Source organism: Notothenia rossii (genome assembly GCF_949606895.1).
Source record: "Notothenia rossii genome assembly, chromosome: 8".
Classification (NCBI taxonomy): Eukaryota; Metazoa; Chordata; class Actinopteri; order Perciformes; family Nototheniidae; genus Notothenia; species Notothenia rossii.
Window position 1 is genome coordinate 19,842,782 of NC_136906.1, and position 24,030 is coordinate 19,866,811.

Below are 24,030 nucleotides of genomic sequence, written 5' to 3' on the forward strand. Positions count from 1 at the left end.
AGAGAGCGCCTGCTGGGACACCAAAACCAACCTGAATGGGACGGAGGGAGCAATTAATGACATAATTCTGCACTTTTAACAGTCACATTTAGCAGAGGGGGCATTATGTAAAGCAGGGCTGTGTGGGAGCTCTGAACTGCGGCGGGGCAGAGGTCACAGCTCTGGAGCCAGTGATGTAAGCAGGGCTCTCTCCATGGTTGTCCTCTGGCCACAGGGACACAGGGCTTCACCCTGCTGCTGCTACATGTGCATATCTCTATTCAGGACATCGTTTGTCACAAGTAAAGGATACTTTCTGCTTTGGTAGAGAAATTCTCTCTTGAAATGTTGCTCAACTGAGAACAATTGTCCTTCAACTCCCTTGACTGCAGGTTAATGGAAAGTAGGAGGGACCTTGAAAATCCCTAGGAAATCCACATTTCTGCAAAGAGTGCTGAATATTATGCAGGACGTCTAAATGGCCTGTGGAGACCTCTCAGGGTCTTCCTCATTACCTGCTGAAGTGGAGCTTTTAGTTTTGGCAGTGATGAGTCAGAATGGATGATGTTGGGGCTTAATTACCGTACTGTGACTGCTAGAGTTCTGATGTCAGCCAAATGCAAGCCGTACAGCTCAAGGACATATAGCCAGTTAAAACATGCAAGGTTAGCTAAACAGTGGGTGTTTCTCAATGTCGAGGAAGGCTGCTCCAGAGCCACTATTTCATTTTTCAAGCATACGTCATCGAGTTCCGCCAAAGACTGTTCCAATGTCCAGCATACTTGGAATTCTACCGAGGCCGGCGTACTTTGTAGCGGGAAATTTCGAGGCTGCACATGTGTTGACTCCGGTCTTAAAATCTTTGGCGGAAATCGCGCTCCATTTAGAGCGGGGCCTCGCATATGACGCACACCTGTAGCCTGTTCCACCATTCTTCGTTTTCCGAGGCTAGGAAGGATTCTTGCCTCGCTTCTGAAGCATCTGACTCGGAGGTTCATGTGCTACCAAGGAAGTAGAGAAACACCCTGTGTCTTGCTGTCCATCAGTTCTGCATAGGTGGCTGCTCTGAGCTGAGACTGGACATACAGGTTGATTAAGCAGCTCAGTGAGCTGTAACCAACACATTGGTTAAAGTAGTGTTCCTAAGTACCGGTACACATTTGAGGTCATATTTTTACACTGAAGTTCAACCAGTCCAGAAATATTGTAATTTTACAGTTTGAATGTCTTTCAAAATCAGAGGTTCCATCCAAAACATGACCTTATAGTCAAGGATTTAGAATAAACCCCTAAATGAGGAAAATAGGCTACAACTAATAAAAGCATTACTGATCCAAACCTAAGTTGAGGAGCCATTTTCTTTGAGTGTATCATTTCTTTTTGCAGAGTTCCTATACTTCACTACCTGTACAAAACCCCTTGCCACTTCCAACTGAAGCACAAGCTAGAGCATCACACGCTAACCAGATTTCCTCATCTCTGTACAACTCCTAATGCAGTTATACGTACACATTAAATATGTTTTTGCAATAAGTTATGTACACATCTTTGTCAGTATAATGTTTTACAAGAAGGATATGAAACCATTTTTGAGTTTGTTTTTTTATTAAATAGCTGCAGTACAGGAATGATTGCGACAGTCAAAGCAGCACAGACGGTAGAGGACTTCAAGCAGTCTCTTCCTTGGTGATGCGGTCCTTCTTGAGTGGTCCCTGTGAGATAAAAAGAAAGACTATCAATTGTTTGGCTATACTTTAGAATGATGCACATGTAGTCCATGTGTTGGCTCAGAGCAGCCAGATGTCTCCAGAGAGTGAACAGGGAGCAAGCACAGACAGCCACTGCTCCCCTGCCTCAATGGGGTCACTATAGCACTGGAATGGAACCACAGCTCATACTGAAGAAGAGCCAGATTACGAACAGTGCGGGGGAAAATAAAATTGATTCCAAATTCTTAATTGATACTTCTTAAAAATGGTATGTTATACTGGCAAAATGTGCATACAAATAGTATAAAGCTCTTAAGAGACTAAGAAAAGAAATTTGATGCAGAGGTATGCTTTTGTACAGCTTTCAGTACAAACTCTTACCATGAACGCCTTCTTCTCCTCCATGGTCTGGAAGCGGCCGTGGCCAAACTTGGAAGTGGTGTCGATGAACTTTAGGTCGATCTTCTCCATGGCACGACGGTTGGTCTGCACAAGCAGAGACTGGGAATACGAAAAGAAACAGTTTAACACTTGTGTTGGGAACTAAGACATTGATTTTATTACCTCAACAAGTTACATTATACCAGGGGCACTCAACACCTGTCTGGCACAGTCAAACATGTTTCATATGAAGCATTGCAATTTGTCCTTACCTTGCGCAGAGTCAGCACCCTCTTCTTGACTCCCACAACACAGCCTTTAACCATGATGAAGTCATTGGTCACATCTCCATAGTGGACAAACCCACCCTATAAAAAAAGAGAAGTAAAGTGAGTCACATCTTCTGCTTCCAACTGGTCAATGTAATTAAAGTTGCCAACGCTGTTAGCATGGCTAGCTTAACATGTGCACGCTTGTCGGACACCAAAAGGAAGATGCGGAAACCTTTAACACAAATATATACATGCTATTGCTATACATTTTTCGTAAAAGAAACCCAATGTTCTAAAACCTAATAAATACAATGTGTGGGCTAAGAGCCAGATGTCTCCAGAGAGTGAACAGGGAGCAAGCACAGACAGCCACTGCTCCCCTGCCTCAATGGGGTCACTATAGCACTGGAATGGAACCACAGCTCATACCGAAGAAGAGCCAGATTACGAACAGTGCGGAGAAACCATACATTGAAACCAGATTTGACATCCCGTCAGCATTAATGTAGAATAGGTCTTTTTTTTTTTTTTTTATAAAGGGAATTACTTATTTCCATGCCTGTCACTTACCAGAGGGTTGATGCTCTTGTTTGACAGATCGTACTCTGTGGAAGCATTGTTCTTCACCAGCTTGCCATCCTTGGTGTGGAAGCCCTGGCCAATCTTGTAGATCTTCTTGTTGATCTCTGTTCGGTGGTGGTAACCCTTCTGACCAGCACGGGCCACAGAGAAGGCAACACGGGAAGGATGCCAGGCACCAATACAGGCAACCTTACGCAGACCACGATGGGTCTTGCGAGGAAGCTTCTTTGTGCCCCAACGACTGGTGACACCCTTGTATCCGTGACCCTTGGTGATGCCAATAACATCGATCATCTCGTCCTGGGTGAAGACGTTGTTTACAGGCACGGCCTGTTCCAGCTTCTCACGGGCCCAGTCCACCTTGTCAGAGATGCTGCCTCCGTTCAGCTGCACCTCCATCAGATGAGACTTTTTCTGCGCAATGGGCAGCAGGCGCATCTAAACAGAAGAAATAAAATGCACGTCAGAACTGGGGAAATCATAATTCCATGTCAAGTGAAACATTTTTGTAGTCTCAGAAGGAAGGCAGCTGGAAGGTATCCTCATGTGTATCGGGCACCATGCCTGGTGCAATCATCCGTGGTCTCATCACTGACAGACAAGCAGGTAGGCCTGTCACAATTACTTGGCTTTATCGTGCAATATCGACCTTTCGTTTAGCCCAATATTGGGAGATTCCTATATTTTTGATTTACATTATACCAGTTCTTGATAAAGTCAAGTCTTCAAAAAAAAAAAGTACTATGCCATTTTATTAAAGTGGCAAAAAAGGTCATAAAATGATAATGACGTGTAATCCAGTCATTTCTGGGACAATGCATTGTCCAAAAAATGCATTCATGGTGACAGGCCAACCAGCAAGAAAATGAACACCTCATTGTAATCATGAGCTTTACTAACCTGTGTGTGTGCAATGATGCGGATAACCTGGCAGTACTTCTTCATGGAACCAAAGTCCTTCTCCAGCTGCTTCTTGCCATCATCATCCTGCCATTTCTTGCAGTATTTGGTGAAAGCCTTCTTCTTGGACTTGTACCTGAGACCCCACAGGAGGAGACACAGAGGTTGGCACAGGTTCTTCATAACCCAAGAGGGCCAGCGGAAGAACACAGTGCATAGCTGCTTGCCATCCCAATCCATGTGGAAGGGGGTGCATTCTCAGCTAATAAGGATTTCAGCTCATGGCACAGTTTCTAAGAAGCACTTTCCACTGGCCAGAGGAGCCCGGAGCTCATCAGGGCACATGGCACCTGAGCGGAGCTGCCACAGGAGGCACCGTAATGTTAGACTCACTCAGTGAAAACACAGGTCTATCCTTTTTCACTGGGCAACTAACTGCTTCAATGAGGCATTTGAATGTATTGTAGCAACTCACCAGTTCCTGTAGAATCGGCGCTTGCACTCTTCACTGACATGCTCAGCGAAGATAGTCTTGAAGGAACGCAGGCCACGGGGTGTGCTGACGTAACCAACAACTCCAACCACAATCATGGGAGGGGTCTCAAGAATGGTCACAGCCTCAACCACTTCCTTCTTGTTCACCTCTGCAATAGAAAAAAAATAGTTTAGATATGAAGTACTTTCCTAGACTTATGGCAGCTGTAGTATTTATTATATGGTTTAGACTGCGCTCAGTGCTCGACATTCATCAAGGGGTATAAAACCCATTATGTCCGCCCGTCGAGGGGATCATCACAGGCAGTATTGAGATCACACAAGAGTGTTGAGTATTTTATGCACTGGGCAGAAAAGCTTTTCTCCCATTAGGAAATATCTATTTCTAAATCACAGCTAAGTCTTTGGACTGACAGACATCTCAATAGTTTTTTTTAAACCAAACAATTGAGCTATAATAAGTTGCAAATTCATTTAAAAATTACACTGAAAGTCCACTCACTTGAGCCAGGTCGGTCGACCTCGCGGACGATGTGAGTCATGCCGGCCTTGTAGCCCAGGAAGGCGGTTAGGTGCACGGGCTTGGTGGGGTCATCCTTGGGGAAGCTCTTCGCCTTACCACGATGACGACGACTCCTCTTGCGGGGCAAGAAGCCCAGGGATCCGTGGCGGGGAGCCGAAAATTTACGGTGAGACTTGAGGGAGGAAAGAGTAAAGTTAGCTGGTTAATCTGCAGAGCTAACTGTACAAGTGCGGCCTAGCTCAACATTAAGCATAGAGGTTCTGAAATACAACATGGTCGTATTTGGAATAACGTAAGTAAGTATAAATGCGTTCCAATGTAATAGTGGACAAGTTTAAAATCTGCGTTAGAATACAGGTCAATGTAATTAAAGTTAACCATGCTGTTAACAAGCTTAACATGTGCACGCTTGATGGACACCAAAATGAAGACGCGTAACGTTTTTAACACAAATATATACATGCTATTGGTATACATTTTTCGTAAAAGAAAACAAATGTTCTTAAACTTAATAAATACAACGTGTGGGCTCAGGGCCAGATGTCTCCAGAGAGTGAACAGGGAGCAAGCACAGACAGCCACTACTCCCCTGCCTCAATGGGGTCACTATAGCACTGGAATGGAACCACAGCTCATACTGAAGAAGAGCCAGATTACGAACAGTGCGGAGAAAAGGTCCATCAAAACCAGATTAGACATCCGTCAGTATTATTGTAGAATATGTCGTTTAAAAAAGAGAATTAGTCAAGTATAAATAAAGTAGCGGCCTTCATTGACTGCCATTTTGAAAGCAGCCGGTGTAGTTCAGTGTAAATACGGAATACTAAAACAATGAAAACAAATATATCCATTCTATTGGTATACATGTTCCATACTAGTAATCCAATGTTCCTGAACTGAATTAAAACAACGGATGCTTAAGATGTGTAACAGATTCCTATACAGAGCGCAGGAAGGTAAACTCACCATCTTGTGTCCAGTCCGATTGAAAGAGGCCTACGTAAAGGATGACGCTTCAATTTATACAGAAACAATATCGCGGGAATCGGCGAGATTAACGTCTGACCCCAAGAGTCTTCTTCTTTGGTGTTTTACGGCAGTTTGCAGTGCACCCTGTTGCATTACTGCCTCCTTCTGGATTCTACTGTTCCTAGATTCTTTCTATCAGACCGGACCGTTCTTATTATACATCCATGGAGCATCAAAGGGAGGGAAATCATATTCTGGTTACATTCCATGGAGGTTTCAAACTTCCTTTATAGACAAGTTTACGCGCCAAACCACGGGTAGCGCCATAACCCTACACAAATGCACTTCATTTCCGCCGGAAGTCTTTTGCACAGCGTCTGTCGGTGTAAACCGGTGTAAACAGTCAGACGGGCACTGGTGTAAACACAGCGATTTCGATGCTAACAGTGATGCTAGCTTGGGAACACGATTCTACTTCTTTGACTGGAGATGGCGTTACTCTCCCCCACCCGAATTCAGTGCAAAACTGGGAGGATAACATGACGACGTGGCCCAGCATAACGTACAGCAAAATTTGCTCCTACTTCGTTCAATCCATGGCAATAGATGGAAAAGCAATGGACAGTCTGAAGGCATATCATAAGGCTGCGCACATTCTACTTTGCCCACATGCTCCCGAAAATTGTTGACGATTTTGTTGAGGGAAGGTTACAGTTCTGCAGTAAATATCTCAGCATTTTAAAACCAAAATAAACTGCCTTATTTAGGTCATGCCCACAGGAGCCAACAGTTGTCTGTTGTTTACATAATGCACAATTTACATGATCTCTTTATGCTGTGCAATATATCATATGTGCCTGTACTGTTTGAGTGAAAATAAAGTTTGATGTAATTTAATTTCATTATTGCACTGTTATTGCATTATTGCATTTCATATGTTCCTTAGAGTGCTACAATTTCTTTTAACACAGTTCATCATTCATATTAAGCTCATACTGTACATAAATAACACTGAATTAATTAATTGTTGAGAGGAAACTAAAGAAATGGCTTCAACAAGAAAGATCACATGTTTAATCCTAACAGGTATTACAAATTAAAATATAAAAGCAGCCCACACAATTACATCACTATGAAAATATTCATATATAATATTAAAAAATACAATGCATGCAGTATTTGTTGTGTTTATCTGTATTTAATGAACAACATGGCTGGGTGCTGGGTGCTGGTTTGTGGTCGTAGCACTCTCTATCTAACCACTCGTTCAGGTGCTTTCTCGAGTGATTGCAACCAACTACCGCACACGTAGTTCCCGAACCACTTTTCTTCATGTTGTAATTGTTATATCCTCTTTGTCTCTGCGATATCAGTGCTTTGTCGGCACAACGGAGCTAGCTAGCAAAACAAACCCAGTCCGCCAAAACGGAAGTGCATTGCATCGAAGGGAGGAGTTCAGGATGTAGAGCGGAAACGGCTCAATAACTTGTGTATAACCTCCTTTAGCTTAGGAACCACTGGACCTCCCTTACCGAAAGGAGATGAGAAAATGCAGCCCCACAATGCCTTGCAGCCGCAGCATTTGCGTCACACAACAGTCGGCCGTTCACTGAAACAAACGATTATGACGGAGAAATTATATCATGAAAGTTACGGTGCTTATTAAGCATTTTAAAACGTATGTGGTAAGTTGCCAAAGTGCTTTGTTTTGAACGTTCATCAGTATTATAATCAAAAAGAGAAATATGAACGTTAGTTTTTACTGAAATGATCAAATAAAGTCAACATTTCACTGAGCTGTGTGGGGTTTGTTCAACTTTTAAAAGATGTTTGAATGGTGATGTACACACTGTGTACATCACCATTCAAACATCTTTATAAACATTAGTCCTTAACACCTATCACTGTGTAGTACACAGTGATAGGTGTTAAGGACTAACGTTTATAATACGGTGCAGAGTCTCTAGATGAGTCCCTCGTTCTTATTAAACATCCATGTAGTCCGTTGTATAGAACACTGTAGTTTCCATAGTTTCACCACAGCAGCAGACGCACACAATGACGTCCGCTGGCGCATCATAAACACGTCAGATAGTGAAAGTGCATTCGGATTCTCTAAAGTACCGCAGTCTCTTCTCCTAAGTCTTTTTGAATTCTCCTATCCACTATCCCTTAACCCCGTGACGTTTCACTCAGAGGTCAAGGAATAGGAGATAGGGTTAGAATTTAGGAGCTGATTTTTTCCTAAATTAGGAAACCGAATATGATTTCCCTCCCCTTGATGCTTTCTCCACATTCTAATATATACAGGACTGTCTCAGAAAATTAGAATATTGTGATAAAGTTCTTTATTTTCTGTAATGCAATTAAAAAAACAAAAATGTCATACATTCTGGATTCATTACAAATCAACTGAAATATTGCAAGCCTTTTATTATTTTAATATTGCTGATTATGGCATACAGCTTAAGAAAACTCAAATATCCTATCTCTAAATATTAGAATATCATGAAAAAGTATACTAGTAGGGTGTTCAACGAATCACTTGAATCGTCTAATTAACTCGAAACACCTGCAAGGGTTTCCTGAGCCTTGAAAAACACTCAGCTTGGTTCAGTAAACTAAATCACAAGTATGGGGAAGACTGCTGATCTGACTGCTGTCCAGAGGACCGTCATTGACACCCTCCATCAGGAGGGTAAGGCACAAAAAGAAATTTCTCAAAGAGCAAGCTGTTCACAGAGTGCAGTTTCAAAGCACATCCACAAAAAGTCTGTTGGAAGGGGGAAATGTGGCAGGAAACGCTGCACAACCAAGAGAGATGACCGCAGCCTTAACAGCATTGTGAAGAAGAGTCGCTTCCAGAATTTGGGGGAGCTTCAAAGACAGTGGACTGAAGCTGGAGTCCAGGTATCAAAAGTCACTGTTCACAGACGTGTCCGGGAAATGGGCTACAATAGCCGTATTCCCATGGTCAAGCCACTTCTGAACTCAAGACAACGGAAGAGGCGTCTGACTTGGGCTAAGGAAAAGAAGCACTGGACAGTTGCACAGTGGTCCAAAGTCCTCTTTTCAGACGAAAGCAAGTTTTGTATTTCATTTGGAAGTCAAGGCGCCAGAGTCTGGAGAAAGGCTGGAGAGGAGCAAAATCCAAGTTGCTTGAAATCCAGTGTGAAGTTCCCACAGTCAGCGATGGTTTGGGGAGCCATGTCAGCTGCTGGTGTTGGTCCACTGTGTTTCATCAAGCCCAGAGTAAATGCAGCTGTGTACCAACAGATTTTAGAGCACTACATGCTTCCGTCTGCTGAAAAGCTCTATGGAGATGAGGAATTCATTTTCCAGCATGATCTGGCACCTGCCCACAGTGCCAAAACCACCAGTAACTGGTGTACTGACCATGGCATTACTGTCCTCGATTGGCCTGCAAATTCCCCTGACCTGAACCCCATAGAGAATATGTGGGGTATTGTGAAGAAGAAGCTGAAAGACACCAGACCCAACAATGCTAATGAGCTAAAGGCCGCTATTGAAGCATCCTGGGCATCCATAACACCTCAGCAATGCCACAGGCTGATTGCCTCCATGCCACGCCGCATTGATGCAGTAATCCGTGCAAAAGGATTCCCAACCAAGTACTGAGTGCATTAATGGACATTTTCAAATGTTTGATTGTGTTTTGCTGTTATAAATCTTTTTTTTTTACTTGGTCTGAGGAACTATTCTAATTTTTTGAGATAGGATTTTTGAGTTTTCTTAAGCTGTATGCCATAATCAGCAATATTAAAATAATAAAAGGCTTGCAATATTTCAGTTGATTTGTAATGAATCCAGAATGTATGACATTTTTGTTTTTTTAATTGCATTACAGAAAATAAAGAACTTTATCACAATATTCTAATTTTCTGAGACAGTCCTGTATATCCTATGTTGTCTTCAACTCTTCCGATTATCCTTAGCCTTCTCATCATTTCCTTTCTTTGTTGCGTATTTTCCCTGCGTGCCGAAAAGACGTGTTCAACTGTTTCTTTCTTATTGCATAGACAGATAGATAGATAGATAGATAGATAGATAGATAGATAGATAGACTGTAGATATGTAACTTATTCATCCCAATTTGGGAAATGTTTGCATTGCAGCAGCATAATAAAACACAAGGAAATGTACATAAGAGAAACTAAGACACAGAAATAAACAGTCCAATATATTTCAGAAATAGAAATAGAAATAATAGCATCAACAAATTAAAAAGTTAAAAGATACAAATTAAAAATAATTACAGAACCCTGTTGGATGTTTCCCCTAGACCCAAATAGTCTATTTACAAACTATGGTTAAGCATCTTTGAATCAAACTGATAAATAGATAACAGAGCAAATTAGGGGATACACATCAAATTATTTCATTTTCATTTCAAACCTTTATTTAACCAGATTGGTCCCATTGAGATCATAGATCTCTTTTTCAAGGGGAGACCTGCAATGAAATACATTATTTCATTTCACATAATGAATGTATAAAAAGACCGTACCTTAAAAACATTAAATTAAGATAAGATAAGAGATAAGATGTACTTTATGATCACAAATTGGGGAATGTTTTCATTGCAGCAGCATAAAAAAACAAGGCATTGACATAATTAGAAATTAAAAGATTAGAAATAAACAATTCTAAAGTAGAAACATCTCAAAATAGTAACAGAAATGAACCGGCATTGTGGTTACAGTCAATCCAATCCGGACTGGATAACAGCCTCACAGTTCTAACCACCACAGATTATTAAAGCCATACATCTTTAAAAAACAGTTTGAGAAGATCTAAATATATATAAATATAAGATGTCTTAAACTCAACAGCCACTAGATGTCATTGTTTGACCTCACAAATCATCTCACTGACATGGTCAAACAAATATTAACAATTTATTGAGATATTTATGTGTAGCCTACAAAAGGAGAAATGTCTTTTGTTTAAAATGAAATCATTATTTTTTGTATTAAGTGTATTGAGTTCTGTCGTAACGTAAGGGCTTTATTAATTACTAAGTTGTGAAAAATGGGTCGCTGTCTGTAGGGCTTGGGAGGAGGGGTCTGTATTTGTTTTGTTTTTATACTTTTTGTGTATGAAAAGTGATTGAGGAGAAACTGCACAATATTGTTTGATTTTTTGCATTGTTGTATTATTCTGTATGTTAGAGTTTATAACCTTTATCGGTTTATTAATCATAACTAATGTACATATATTGTTCTTAATAGTCATTCACAAACTTGTTGGGGAGAAAATCACAGAATGCATAAAATGCAAGCCGTCTCAACATTTATTTCCATTTAATTCATTAAAAAAATCAGAGGAGACACATTTCAGGTAAAGGCATACATTTTTTGTTTTATGATCCAGTGTTGTAGCTTTTATATAATCTTTATTGTAGGACAGATATTCAAATAATTTCACATGGAGGCAGGTACCAAACAGTCTTTGCCAAATTTTGTCATTTTGGATCTGGGTGTGTTGGTTCCAGAAAGAATTGTGCTCAATTGTTCATATATTCTTGCAATGTAATCATAACATGAAATGCTAAATTCTTTATATTTAAAGAAGCCTTGCTTCAATCAGGATGTGTGTCTCATTTACTGCCGCTTTCCTCCAGTTAATAGATCACAAACGAGGCTTGGATTCAACAAACATGTACTTATCTTTCTGATTTCATTTCACAACACTTGTCTTACAATTGTTTAGTGCTCCAAGTGATCAAATTAAAACCATGATTCACTGCTACAGGAATGCAGTGAAGACAATGCAGGGTGTATCTGGATTCTGCACTGTAAACAGTTGAACACACCATGCAGTTGGTTCAGGCCATGTAACGTGGGAATGAGAACATTTCCCTCAGACCAATGCAACAGTACTGATGTACTTTCAGCCCTTAAGAGGGTTTGTATTTCCCCACAAAGCATTTACCTCTAACCCCAATTTCCTGCAGATTAATTTTGTGCACAGAGAAAGAGAAAATCAACCATTCTCTTATTTAAAGAAACACTTTTTGAAAGTTTACTGAAGTAATCCCCATGCATAAAGGTCGTGATACAAGAGTTTTCAGGATTGTTGTTCAAGATTATTATTGTGTTCATGGATGTGAAGTGTGTGTCAAGTTTTATTAAAGTCTTTCCTCATTTCCAGAGAGAGAGACATCCTTGATTTGTGGGTGAATCCTCTTCATTTATGTTCAAACAAAACCAAATCCGGGTCCGTCAAGAGACTTTGTCCCGACTGTCCTTATGTCGAGCTGTGAACAGTCACCCAGCAGCACACGGAACATTCAGGATCCCAGTCGCTCTCGATCCAGGTTCATTTTTTGGAAGAAAGTCTTCCCAAACTCATAGGAGCTTATCATGACGGCACAGGCCGGGGCCACCTTGATCACCCTGGGCATGAAACCTGGAGAAAAGATCAAGTCTTACTCAACACGTCATACAGGGGTGAAAGAAGTGCTTTGACATTTCACTTGATTAAAAGTAGCAATAGTAAAGTCAAAGGAAAAATCAGAAGAAACATAAAGAAAAAAGTAAGTACCTTGAAATTGTATTTAGGTAAAGTACTTGAATACATGTTCTTAGTTATATTACAGCCCTATAAAGCATAAGTGTGTACCTGCAAAAAGGCCCCTGTAGCCCATCTCAGCCCATATTGACTTCATTATGTGCCATGTGGACGTTGTTCTCTTTGAGGCAACTAAGAATGGAAAAGTCCGGTTTAGAACATGCTACACACAAAAATAAATCAATTTGATTTGAAATGATTGAAGATAAAAGTACAGACCTCCCAGAGCGTCTATTTCTCCCAGCTGGATTTGTCTCCGTGTCTTCACCACGTCAAAAGGCAGCGTCAGGATCGCAGCGATCTAGACAGGAAACAGTCATATAATGGACAGGAAAACAATGGCCTGATTCTCTTTATATATCCCTGACGATGCATTCGCTGCTCACAGCTGGACCTGAAACTTCTTCTCTCCCATCTTGAGTTTACTTGTTGCAACAGAGGTCAGGTGTGTCTCACTAATAAAGGAGAGTACTCACAGCTCCAGAGACGGCTCCTGCAGTGAAGCTGATGGAGAAGTTGGCCTGATTCATCCGGGACTGTTCACACAGCCGAGCCTTCATCAGCTCATAGTTAAACCAGTACAAAGCTGCAAATACACAAACGGCGTCGGTTTGTACGCTGATTTCTTGCTTTAACCCACAGACATCTCACACCTCAAAAATAACTAGGATGTTGTTTTTTCCATTTTGTGCACTAAAAAAGAAAAGGTTTGTTTTGGGATTATTTCTAATCTGATTTGAGGGTCAACGGTGTTTTGTGCTAAAGTGAATGTAAACTACCTTGAGGCTAATTTGTACGTGAATATGTCTTTAACACTAGAACCCCCAACGGGTACATTTTACCCGCAGCTGTTTCTTGATTGTATGTAACTTTTTTTCAATAAAATATTCAACTCTCCCAGTCTGTGACTTTTCCTGAAAGTGTGTTATGTAGCACCCTCTGTTGTTAAAAATTGTCAATATGAAGTCAGATTGAAAAAATGGCCATTAATACCCATTAGCGCCAGCGGGTAATATTTACCTTATAGAAAATGCAGTGATTTTCGCGCTATTGATTTCACTCAAAAACATAAACATGACGTGTTGCTATCGCAACGCCTGTCGTTTACTGCGGTTCCTTATAGATAGAGAGATAGAGATAGATAGATAGATAGATCGATAGATCGATAGATAGTTAGTTAGTTATAGATAGATAGAGAGAGAAATACTTTTAGCAATATTTTATAATTCATGCTATCTGCACACTATATATCATATGAAAGCTGAGAGTCCACAGATTCTATTGGTATAAGTTTCATCACTGTGCGATCAAAACTCACTGTTAACCCTGTGTTCTAGTATGATAAATAAAATAACATTATACCTTGCAAATCAATGCATTCTAATAGCGGGTACATTTTACCCGTTGGCGGTTTTAGGTATACAGCGACACCTGGCGGTTCTAGTGTTACATAATAAATGAATGCAGGATGTCGGAACTTTAAGTATAGATGGTAGGGAGAAGAAGTATAAAGACTGGCGGAGATGTGTCTTTTCCCATCTCATACTGTATGTTAAGAAGAAAAATATTGAGTACTATTGATTATTTGAGTATAAAACACTCAGTCCCTGTAAGTCTAGAAGGTGGTAGATGAAGTGTGTAGTTTTAATGGCAAAAGAACACTCACAAACTTCTCAAAGCACTCCAGCAGCTCAAGTTAATGCTTCACTTTCTCTCCCTCTGCTGGTATTTTAAACTGTAGTTTTTGGGTTCGAAATCCAGCTGATTTTCAAGAATACAAATAGTTAAATAGAATAACAGAGTGTTTTAACACGACTTGATTAAAGGTCGAATGAAAAATACTCAAGATATCAAATAACAGCAGAGGAGTGAAATATGCTGCAGGAGAGGTTTGACAAGTTTCTATTGATGAAAATACTTTTCATGAAGCAATATTGTAACAACCATGTTTGAAGTCAACAGGTAGGAATATAAAAGACTGTCTCGAGTCTAATTAAAGCATATTGCGTTGTGTGTTGCTGCTCTCACCAGAGAAGGGTACGTCTCTGAGCACGGTGGGTCCCCAGCCCCTCCACAGGGACAGCAGCCCGCCCTGAGCCACAGCCGAGCGGATACCCACCCGCAGCTCGCTGTAGGACAGCTGGCGGGACTGCATCTTGGTCCTGACCAGCTCCAGAGGGCTGATCACCGTCACAGCCCCCACTGCAACACACACACACACACTGGGAGTCAAAGATACACATAACATACTACAGTCAGGATATCTCTGTGTGATTTAGTGGACATACATCTGGCCAGACCCCCAGCAACAAGAGGGATGTGGCTGCCCTGGAAACCCAGGCCGTATCTTAGGAAGTCCCGCAGCTGGTCGTAGCAGGTGAAGTAGATGACCGTGGCAGGGACAGCCATCACCCTGCACAGAAACATGAACATGAATGAAGGACTGCACTGTACATTAAATGCCATAACAATAGAAAATGGAAATATTAAAAAGAGCTCCTGAAAAGTCCACTTTTTATTGATACAGTGGACGTAGGACAGTAGCACTACAAGCACATGATGACCTTAGAATAAGATGCGTTGCTATAGATTGAACTACCCAACAGTAAAATGCTAAATACATTTAAATATGGGACTTTTACATTTTAAAGTATTTTCTATTATTGTTTTAGTCTTTAATTAGAAGTTATTCATACTTCTTGCACTACTGTTTGTCTACAGTAACATGTACTTCATTGGAGATTCATTCACATGGATGGACTTAAGATTGATTAAGGACATTATGTGTTTTTTTATTTGGCTGTACTTGCCAGTGCATACTTGTGATGATAATCCTGTGTTAAAGACTTCATATTCTAAGCATTTTAATATGTTTAAATGCTTTTCCATTTGGAAAATACAAAATATATATATTAAACCTTTTGTCCTCACCCATAGTAAAAATAAAAATAAAACTCAATAGGAAAGAACAAATGCTATTGGCCACTTATATCAGTATAATTTCCCCCCAAAACAAAAATGTATTTTTCAACACATTTATTCTTAACTAATTGTGTTTTTGTAATTCAATGAAAGATTAGAAACTCACAGTGTTGGTGGCAGTCCACTCCACAAAGATCTGAAACCTTCGTGCCGAGTTATCTTCACAAAGGCATCCTATGGAATAAACAAACATACTTACAAATGTTTTTTGCAACAAGATAGAGGCAAAACCAAGCTGCTGATGCACTAATACTCACAAGCGTCCCACTGAAATGGGTTGGTGTTTTGTACCAGCTGGTGCAACTGGTTCCAGTCTGACACACATAGACGTGATCCATCAGCCCGTTACAATACATGAAGCATTTCCCTGAGAGACAGAAAACCCACAGGGGTGCAGTGTGAGAACAAGTTTTTAGAGCGTACTTGTCCATGGACAAGTGAGTTTGGCAATTTACTTGTCCGAATACATTTTTCACTTGTCCAGAATGGACACAAATTGGGGCCAATGGAATCTTCTTCTTTGCCATCGTATTTTACATAAGTGAGCGTTAAGATTTTACTGCATCACACATAGGGTTGGGTATCGTTTGGATTTTAACGATTCCGGTTCTGCTTTTCGATTCCAGTTATTTTCGGTTTTCGATTCCGGTTCTTTGAGAGGGTAAAAATAAGTCCCATGACAAACTGGGAGAAAAATATATTTATGAAAAAATTAAGTCAAATCTGTATTCCTATTTACAAATCACTTCATACTGTTTAATTTCTTACGGTTATTGAATACAATTATATAAACATAATCTCTGCATTGTTTTGTTAGTTCTAAGTGGTGCAGTTTGAGAATGTACAATTGGCCCAGTCTCCTCTGATGTTACACTGCAACCTGCCTGTGAGACAGAGTCCAACCACACATGTCCAACACATAGGCCTAATAATAATAATAGTAATATTTATAGCCTATAGGCCTAGCACTTTTCTACAACTCAAAGACGCTTGCACGCTTACACATGTCCTGCAATACACATGCTGCAGCTGCCCAGCTGCTCACTGTTTGTAAAAGTAAATAAATAGTATTTTCATTTCAATAACTTTCCCTCCTCACCTCATACCTCAAAGACCGCACCTACAGGGTTACTTGGAGAGGGTCCGAGTCCGACCCTTGTCAATTAACTACAGGGGTCCCTCAGGGCTCTGTTCTTGGTCCCCTTCTCTTCTCCTTGTACACAAACTCGCTCGGGTCTGTCATTAGCCCTCATGGTTTTTCATACCACTGCTACGCTGACGACACCCAACTAATTCTGTCCTTTCCCCGCTCAGAGACCCAGGTCGTCGCACGCATCTCTGCTTGCCTAGCAGACATCTCTCGGTGGATGTCTGCTCATCACCTCAAGCTCAACCTTGACAAGACCAACTGCTTTTCCTTCCGGGAAAAGATTGTCCCACTCTTGACCTAACAATCAACATCGGCACCTCTGCTGTTTCCCCGACTCAGACTGCAAGGAATCTAGGTGTGACCCTAGATAACAAACTGTCCTTCACTATAGGGCTGGGCGATATGGTCTCTAAATGATATCGCAATATTTACTGACTATATCGCGATATACGATATATATCGCGATATTCTGAAATGTCCTCTAAAACACATACATTTTTTTAATTTAACCCCTTGATGTTTACAGTCACGCCAATATGATGATTCTACTAGTCCCTGCAACATATGTCTGCATTAAAAAAAATCGACTAATAATGAAGAAAATTAACACATTTGTTGCAATAGTAATTTCCGCACTAACTACATTACTAATTGTACTACAAGATTTGAATCATCAGTTCTTCCTCATTTTTCTCAATTGTTCATATTTGGTTTATTAAAATAATGATATTGTGGTCATTGTTCAAAAATGTCTGCTATTATTGTGAGTAGTATTATTATTATTATTATTATAATGCGCTTCAGGAGTTAGACATGTAATGGCTATGTATTAGATTAGATTAGAACCTTCATTCTCCTAAACTGCTGGGACATTTCCCTATAGCCAATACCTTTTATATTTTTCTACTCTTCACTTACTTCAGTCAGCATAGGTCGGCATTGATGTACAGAGCCGACAGAAGACCTTGTTTAGCATCATATTGAGAGGTGCAGTGACGCGTCATAAAACCAGCAAGTAAGCTGCTGGTTCCTTCGACAAAAAAGCAATGGGATTTCTCCACAGGGTTTTGGAAAATAGCTGGAAATAAGGTCTGTGGAAAACAAACCTGTTTGATAAATGCACGTTTTGTTCAGCCGGATAATATCCACATGTCTACCCTACTTTTATAATTTTCTAATCATAAATCTAATCGATAGATTATAAAAGGGTTTTAGGATGCGTCACTGCACCACTAGAAGCCAACTCCGTCAATCAAGCTGGCTGAAACTTTCTCTCCCTCTTCTTCTCATGCTACCTGTCACTCTCCTTTAACTCCTCCGGTGACTTTATTTTATTTGAAGATAGTTTTTTGCCCGGCGCTCACGGGCAAACGGGAGCCTGCTCTCGCTGGCTCCGCAGCAAACAGCTGTTTGCTTTTCACCCAACAACGACAACCGCCACACGAAACGCTATGTTGTAGCGTTAATAAACGAAATAATTTAACAACATTGCTTGTCAAAATACCTATACCACAGGACAATTTTATTTTTTTTAAGCAATATTTTTTGTGGCCCGAGCGGGCAATTGGAAAGTACGTTATGCTGGCCCGGGGTGTCTAAATAGTGCTTCCGAGCCAGCGGGCCATTTATAATGTGTGTGTATAATGCATGTGTGTAATGTTTGTGTGCAAGTTCGACGGGGCCTGCGTGTGTGCCTGCGTGTGTTACTGTGTCTATGAAGGAGAAAGGAAAGCTCATTTTGGCCGCGGCGGGAAATTGATTTGACAACATAAAACTCGATGTTCACGATGTGGTCATTTACGACATTGCATGTAGTGCAATCCACGATGTATCGTGTAAACTCGATATATCGCCCAGCCCTACTTCACTGCAAACATTGCTGCTACAACCCGCTGCTGCAGATACACGCTTTACAACATCAGGAGGATACGTCCCCAGCTGACCCAGAAATCAGCGCAGGTTCTGGTCCAGGCTCTCGTTATCTCACGCCTAGACTACTGCAACTCCCTCCTGGCTGGTCTACCTGCATGTGCCATCCGACCTCTGCAGCTCATCCAGAATGCAGCGGCTCGTCTGGTCTTCAACCTTCCAAAATTCTCCCACACCACGCCGCTCCTCCGCTCCCTTCACTGGCTTCCAGTAACTGCTCGAATCCACTTCAAGACACTGGTACTTGCGTACCATGCTGCGAATGGATCTGGCCCTTCCTACATCCAGGACAGGGTTAAACCGTACACCCCAGCACGTGCACTCCGCTCTGCATCAGCCAAACAGCTCAATTGAAAGATCTACTTGTCCGATATTGTAAATAACACGTCCCGGACGGTGGGACGTATACTTTTTCGCACACTGCAGTCAAAGGAGTTCAAAAGAAATATAAGCAAAGCCTACAATAACTTCTTGTCAACAGCTTTCACTGCAATCATCAGAGAACTGCTTGAATTAAAAACCATTAGAACTTTATGCATATGAAGTTTGATTAGATGTGGTGAATTAAAGCGAAGAGTGATAAAAAACACATGAAATACCAATGAGCACAGAGTTGCTCAGAAGATACTATTATTGTCATTGCCTAAATATTGGCGTAACATTTGAGGAACTCGGAAAAAACCCAATTAATATTTACTACGGCAGGATCATTAGTTAGCAGGAGTTAAAGAAATCTACTTCACAGGTCAGGTTGAATTTCTTGTACATTGTTGCTGGAACCTTTTCAGTGTTGTTTCATGATTCTAAACGCTACCATAATGTAGAGAAGTGAACCAAAGCTGACTAACATGTGAATCTATTTGCAAAAAAGCTTTATTTTCATTGGCAAGAGTCGCTTGTTAGCTGAGCAGGTGCCAACACAGAAAGCTGGACTGGGCCTACGGGTTTTCTTAGTCTTTTTTAAGATATGGCATGCAGCGACGGCGGGTCAGATACTTACACTTGGATGTGCGAATGATGCCCCCCCATGAAGAAGATTGACGGGCTAAAGCTACGAATCAAAGCAAAAAGCAGGACACAGAAGACAAAAAGGACAGGTGTCAGTAAAGCATTGAGATACACAGGGCACTCAGACACAGCTATTAACAGCAGAGTCAGTTTTTCATTAACTTAGTTTATGATCTAAAACCACAGAAGAAGACAAGCGCCTTGTCCTACCTTGGTGAAACGGTGTTTGCTGAGCCTGCAGCCTGATCTTCACAACGTCCAGCGGCGTGACTATAAGCAAATACATTGACAGATTGAATTATTATACACAGCGATGCACTCAGTTTTCACTTCACAGGGACACCGAGCTAAAATGAGGTTATCCAGCCTTCAAAATGGCCACACAGTTAAATTAACACCTCACTCATACAGTTTATACTAACATTGAATATTATTATTATTATTATTATTATTATAATACTTCATGAAGGGAGTGAATACTTAAAGGTCCCATGTCATGGCCATTTCTACTGATCATAATTCCATTGTTGAGGTCTACTAGAATAGATTTACATTGTGCAATTTTCCAAAATCACATTGGTTTCTCATACAGCATCTCTGTTCGTATCACTGTCCTAAACAGCTTGCTGGAGCTCCTGCACCCCCCTCCCTGTGAGCCCACTGTGCTCTGATTGGTCCACCACCGTTACAGCGGAACATCAGTGATTACGTGTTACAATGGCGTTTGTTAGCAACCAAAAAATGACACCAGTAATGACAAACAGATGAGAATGCTGCGTGGGGTCTGGGTGCCGTGTCGGCGGGACGTTGCAGGGCTCGCTGCTGAGCGGACAGTGTGAGCTGGATTACTGGGGTTGTTTCCAGGTTTCTGCGTGGGGTCACGCAAGGCCCGGCCCGAGCTCGGCCGGAGCACACACACACAGCTGTGGGTCTGTCTGTGCGCTCGGACCGGGCCTTGCCGTGTCCCGCTGTCTCAGGCTGAGAAATCCGCGGAGCTGCAGCTGAGAAAAATAAGGCTGGCTGGCTCTCTGTGTGTGTGTGTGTGTGTGTGTGTGTGTGTGTGTGTGTGTGTGTGTGTGTGTGTGTGTGTGTGTGTGTGTGTGTGGGTGTGGGTGTGTGGGTGTGTGTGTGTGTGTGTGTGTGTGTGTGTGTGTGTGTGGAGCTCCTCGGATTGGTCCATTTGGATCGTCGTTACATCACTTGGTTCCCGGAAGAAAGAAATGGAAAAAGGCGTTCTGGGGCAGCATAGACAGGTCTTTTCTGTGTTAGTTTTACTCGCTACAGGGTGTACTTTGAGGGTTTGTGACTCTGCAGACCGTTTACATGTAGAAAAAGCTTCATAACACAAGGGGACAGATAATAACCAGAAAAGCATGACATGGGACTTTTAAAGTAAATGGCAGCAATTTATTTAAATTGTCATACTGATTACTCTTGAGTTTTCTAGATTAATGGTATGTCAGAAGATTAAGTCATTACATTCATTTGTTCAGGCCAAAACACAAATATATTAGGTTTAGTACGATATAAAACATGAAATCCCTACATTAGAAGGGCTGAAAACAGCATCTTCTGCCATTATTTAGACCCTCCAGAAAAACGCGATTCTGCGATTGCAGAATTTACCGCATAATCAGCAAAATGGCGCAGATTTTTAAAAGGCCGCATATTTATCAAAAGGCCGCATAATCCCCGCATTTTTCCAAACAAAGTTGAGGGGGAAAAAAGTTAACTCGTCTTGACGTGACGTCATCAGCTAGCGCATCACAGAATGTAAACAACACTGTATAGAGTGAACGTGTGGAGCTCACACGATAGAGAAAACACCAAGATGAAAAAATCTAATCCATCTCATTTACCGACGAACATTTCTACTAAAGACCGGGCAAAAAGTTAGGGGAAACTATTCTGCACCCCGTGCAACTGTGTGTTGGAGCATAAGAGAAAATCGACGGTGACGACCCACTTTCATTCATTCAAACATTCGAAAAGGCTTTCTGCTACTGCGGACAAGAAAGCCAAACAACTCACGTTCAGCGAGGCATCAACCTCCAAAACCCTTTCGAGGGCTACAAGAAACGAAGTGAGTAGCCTACAAGATTGAAGCTGGTCAGATAACGAACGAGTAAATGAAAACAGAATGAGGCGGAGAAGTGTGTGTGGTGGGGGGGGGGTGTGTGTGTGTGTGTGTGTGTGTGTGTGAGAGATTAAAATAGCCCAATTGCTTTTACAATAAATAAACATTGAATTTGTTTAATTTAATAGTAAAGGGGTTTAACGTTAGTGGTAGGTTGTGTGTGAGAGAATAAATAAGACAGCCCAATATTTTAAAAAAGTGATTATTTTTTCCCGCATATTTCGCAACTTTCCGCATATTTCGCAACTTCCCGCAATTTCACCGCATAAAATCACATAAAAACCCCGCATGTTTAATCGCATAATCAAGGATTTTAGCCCGCATAATCAAGGAATTTAGCCCGCATAATCAAGGATTTTTGCCCGCGTTTTTCTGGAGGGTCTAATTATTGCATGAAAAAATAGGTTTGAACAATTATGAGAATATTTGTTTTCCTTCTTCTTGACTGATCAGCAACTATACCGACTGTTAAGCCCTTTTAAAGGACTTCTCTATTTGACTGTAGCTTTAACTTTGTGTAAGACTCTGACGAAAATAAAGGTATTGTAAAAGACTACATTTATAAACATACAGACATAAGCTGCTTTTCCTAGCTTTTGTTTCCATTATCTCACCAAAAATAGATGTGAGGAGGGCTCCAGTGCCAGAAGCCAGCATCTGCTGCACCGGAGAGATGGCAGCCACAGAGCCGCTGACCGCCCGCTCCCCCATCCTGCCCACCTGTCAGACCAAAGAGAATCAAAAATAAACCCTCACAGTAGGAACACTTTGTTCTCTAACTAACCTTCACAGAGCTGTTTTTTTAAACCATGTGGAACTCTTGTAGCCAGGGGTCTATTTCTCATTGATATGTACAAAAACGAAATAAATAATGGTTGTCCTGCAGCTTCAGAAACCTAACCAAACCTAACCTAACCAATGTGAAAGGCTCCTAAAATGATACAAGTCAGTGTATTGGCAACACATGTCACATTAAAAAAAGTTATTCAACAAAGTTAACCAAAATGTCCTCCTTCAAAGAAATTGCATAATATTACACTGTAATAGAGTCAGACATATGTTAATGTAAGATGACTAGGCGTAGTTGTTATATTGTGGTCATTGACACATTATGATAGCTTATCTACACCGTGCATGCACCAAGCAGACAGTGAGAGCCTCACCTCGCTTTTTGAGGGAATGGGTTGTAGCATATAAATACATATTTAACATTAAATACTGAAATGGAACAAAGCAAGTTAAAGTCAACTTGGAAATGTCTTCATGGAAGTAATGTCTTAGTTTGAATAAGTGTTTTTGTTCAAATCATAAACAGGGTTAACAAATCCATAACAAGCAGCCACAATGTTTAAGATAATATTTTACAGAAAACAGTGACACTTTCTTTAGTGTTTCCTGCGTGTCTTGTTGCCATGTGTCCTCCTTTACCTATAGTAGTTATTGATGTATTTACATTTAAATATGACAGTCACTTGGCCCTGAGGGTTTTGCATTAAAAAAACTAAACAAAAAATGTCTCTAAAAGTCTCATAAAGTCAAAACTATTTTTACAATCAAAACCTGAAATGATAACATTTAAAATAGGTACTACTACTACTACTACATTTAAAACATAGTAAGAATTTTATTTTTAACCCCTCACTTAACATTTCACTAAATATATTTGATTGTTAACTAAATGAACTAAAATACTGCCATCAAGGAAATGTTTGGGTATAATATGATGTCAATAAATATTAGACAAAATTGGAATTACAGTTTCTTAACTAAATATAAACCAGGTTTAAATTAAAATCCAACACTACTGAGTTTTGTTTAGAAAGATGTTTATGCTGATATGCAGCGGAAGCCATAAAGTGCATTTTATGACCGGCAGACACTGAATGTGTTTGGGGCATGGAGTGTTTCACCTTCACAGCGTTGCTTCGTCACAATGTTAGCTAACGACACTCGTGTTAACGCAACAACATTTGATGGCTATGTTTTTATTGAAATCTGAAACTCAATCAATTAAATGACCTGGTGTTAGCTGTGTGTAACGTGTTTGTGAGAAATCCTTTAATGGCACACTGTGTACTTTTTGTATCCACCATAAGCCAACTGTCGAAGTGTCAGAGACATTTAGCTAACAGTGGCTAGCTAGCTTTCCAGGCAACGTTGTTGGATTGTAAGATTAAGCTACTCACTTCTACTGTAGCTCCCAGCGTGTCTGTGAAATAGAGGGCTCTCGGTCCATTTCAGGGTAACGTTGACACATTTAAGAGCTAACGTTTAAGCTACTCTGTCGTGCTGCAACTTATTCGGGTTGTCCACTGCAGATAACATGTTTTGGAGTCGGGCTTAGGTCGCTGCGGGGGCACTGGACAAAATGTACTCTTCATTAATCTGTACAAAACTTCACTCAGCGATAGTGCTGAAGA

General features: G+C 40.9%; 2 protein-coding genes across 3 annotated transcripts; both read right to left on the reverse strand.

Annotated features, from left to right (window-relative positions):
• Positions 1-1,565: 1,565 nt before the first annotated feature.
• On the reverse strand, positions 1,566-5,965 carry rpl3 (ribosomal protein L3). The gene is made up of 8 exons (XM_079642676.1): positions 5,808-5,965; positions 4,821-5,013; positions 4,299-4,467; positions 3,824-3,959; positions 2,912-3,361; positions 2,342-2,437; positions 2,070-2,189; positions 1,566-1,691 (listed from the first exon to the last, which is right to left on the reverse strand). Exons 1-8 carry the CDS (start codon positions 5,808-5,810, stop codon positions 1,647-1,649), a joined length of 1,212 nt encoding a protein of 403 aa, XP_079498802.1. The 5' UTR covers positions 5,811-5,965; the 3' UTR covers positions 1,566-1,646.
• Positions 5,966-11,106: 5,141 nt separating this feature from the next.
• Positions 11,107-23,993, reverse strand: slc25a39 (solute carrier family 25 member 39). 2 transcript variants are annotated; one of them, XM_079642680.1, is made up of 12 exons: positions 23,797-23,988; positions 22,225-22,330; positions 19,684-19,743; positions 19,466-19,516; positions 15,644-15,753; positions 15,493-15,560; positions 14,693-14,817; positions 14,433-14,606; positions 12,881-12,990; positions 12,624-12,705; positions 12,456-12,536; positions 11,107-12,242 (listed from the first exon to the last, which is right to left on the reverse strand). In XM_079642680.1, exons 2-12 carry the CDS (start codon positions 22,319-22,321, stop codon positions 12,124-12,126), a joined length of 1,077 nt encoding a protein of 358 aa, XP_079498806.1. In that variant the 5' UTR covers positions 22,322-22,330; positions 23,797-23,988; the 3' UTR covers positions 11,107-12,123. The 2 variants fall into 2 exon arrangements, with proteins under 2 accessions (XP_079498806.1, XP_079498807.1); XM_079642681.1 differs by lacking the exon at positions 19,466-19,516 and having other exon boundaries at positions 23,797-23,993.
• Positions 23,994-24,030: the final 37 nt, after the last annotated feature.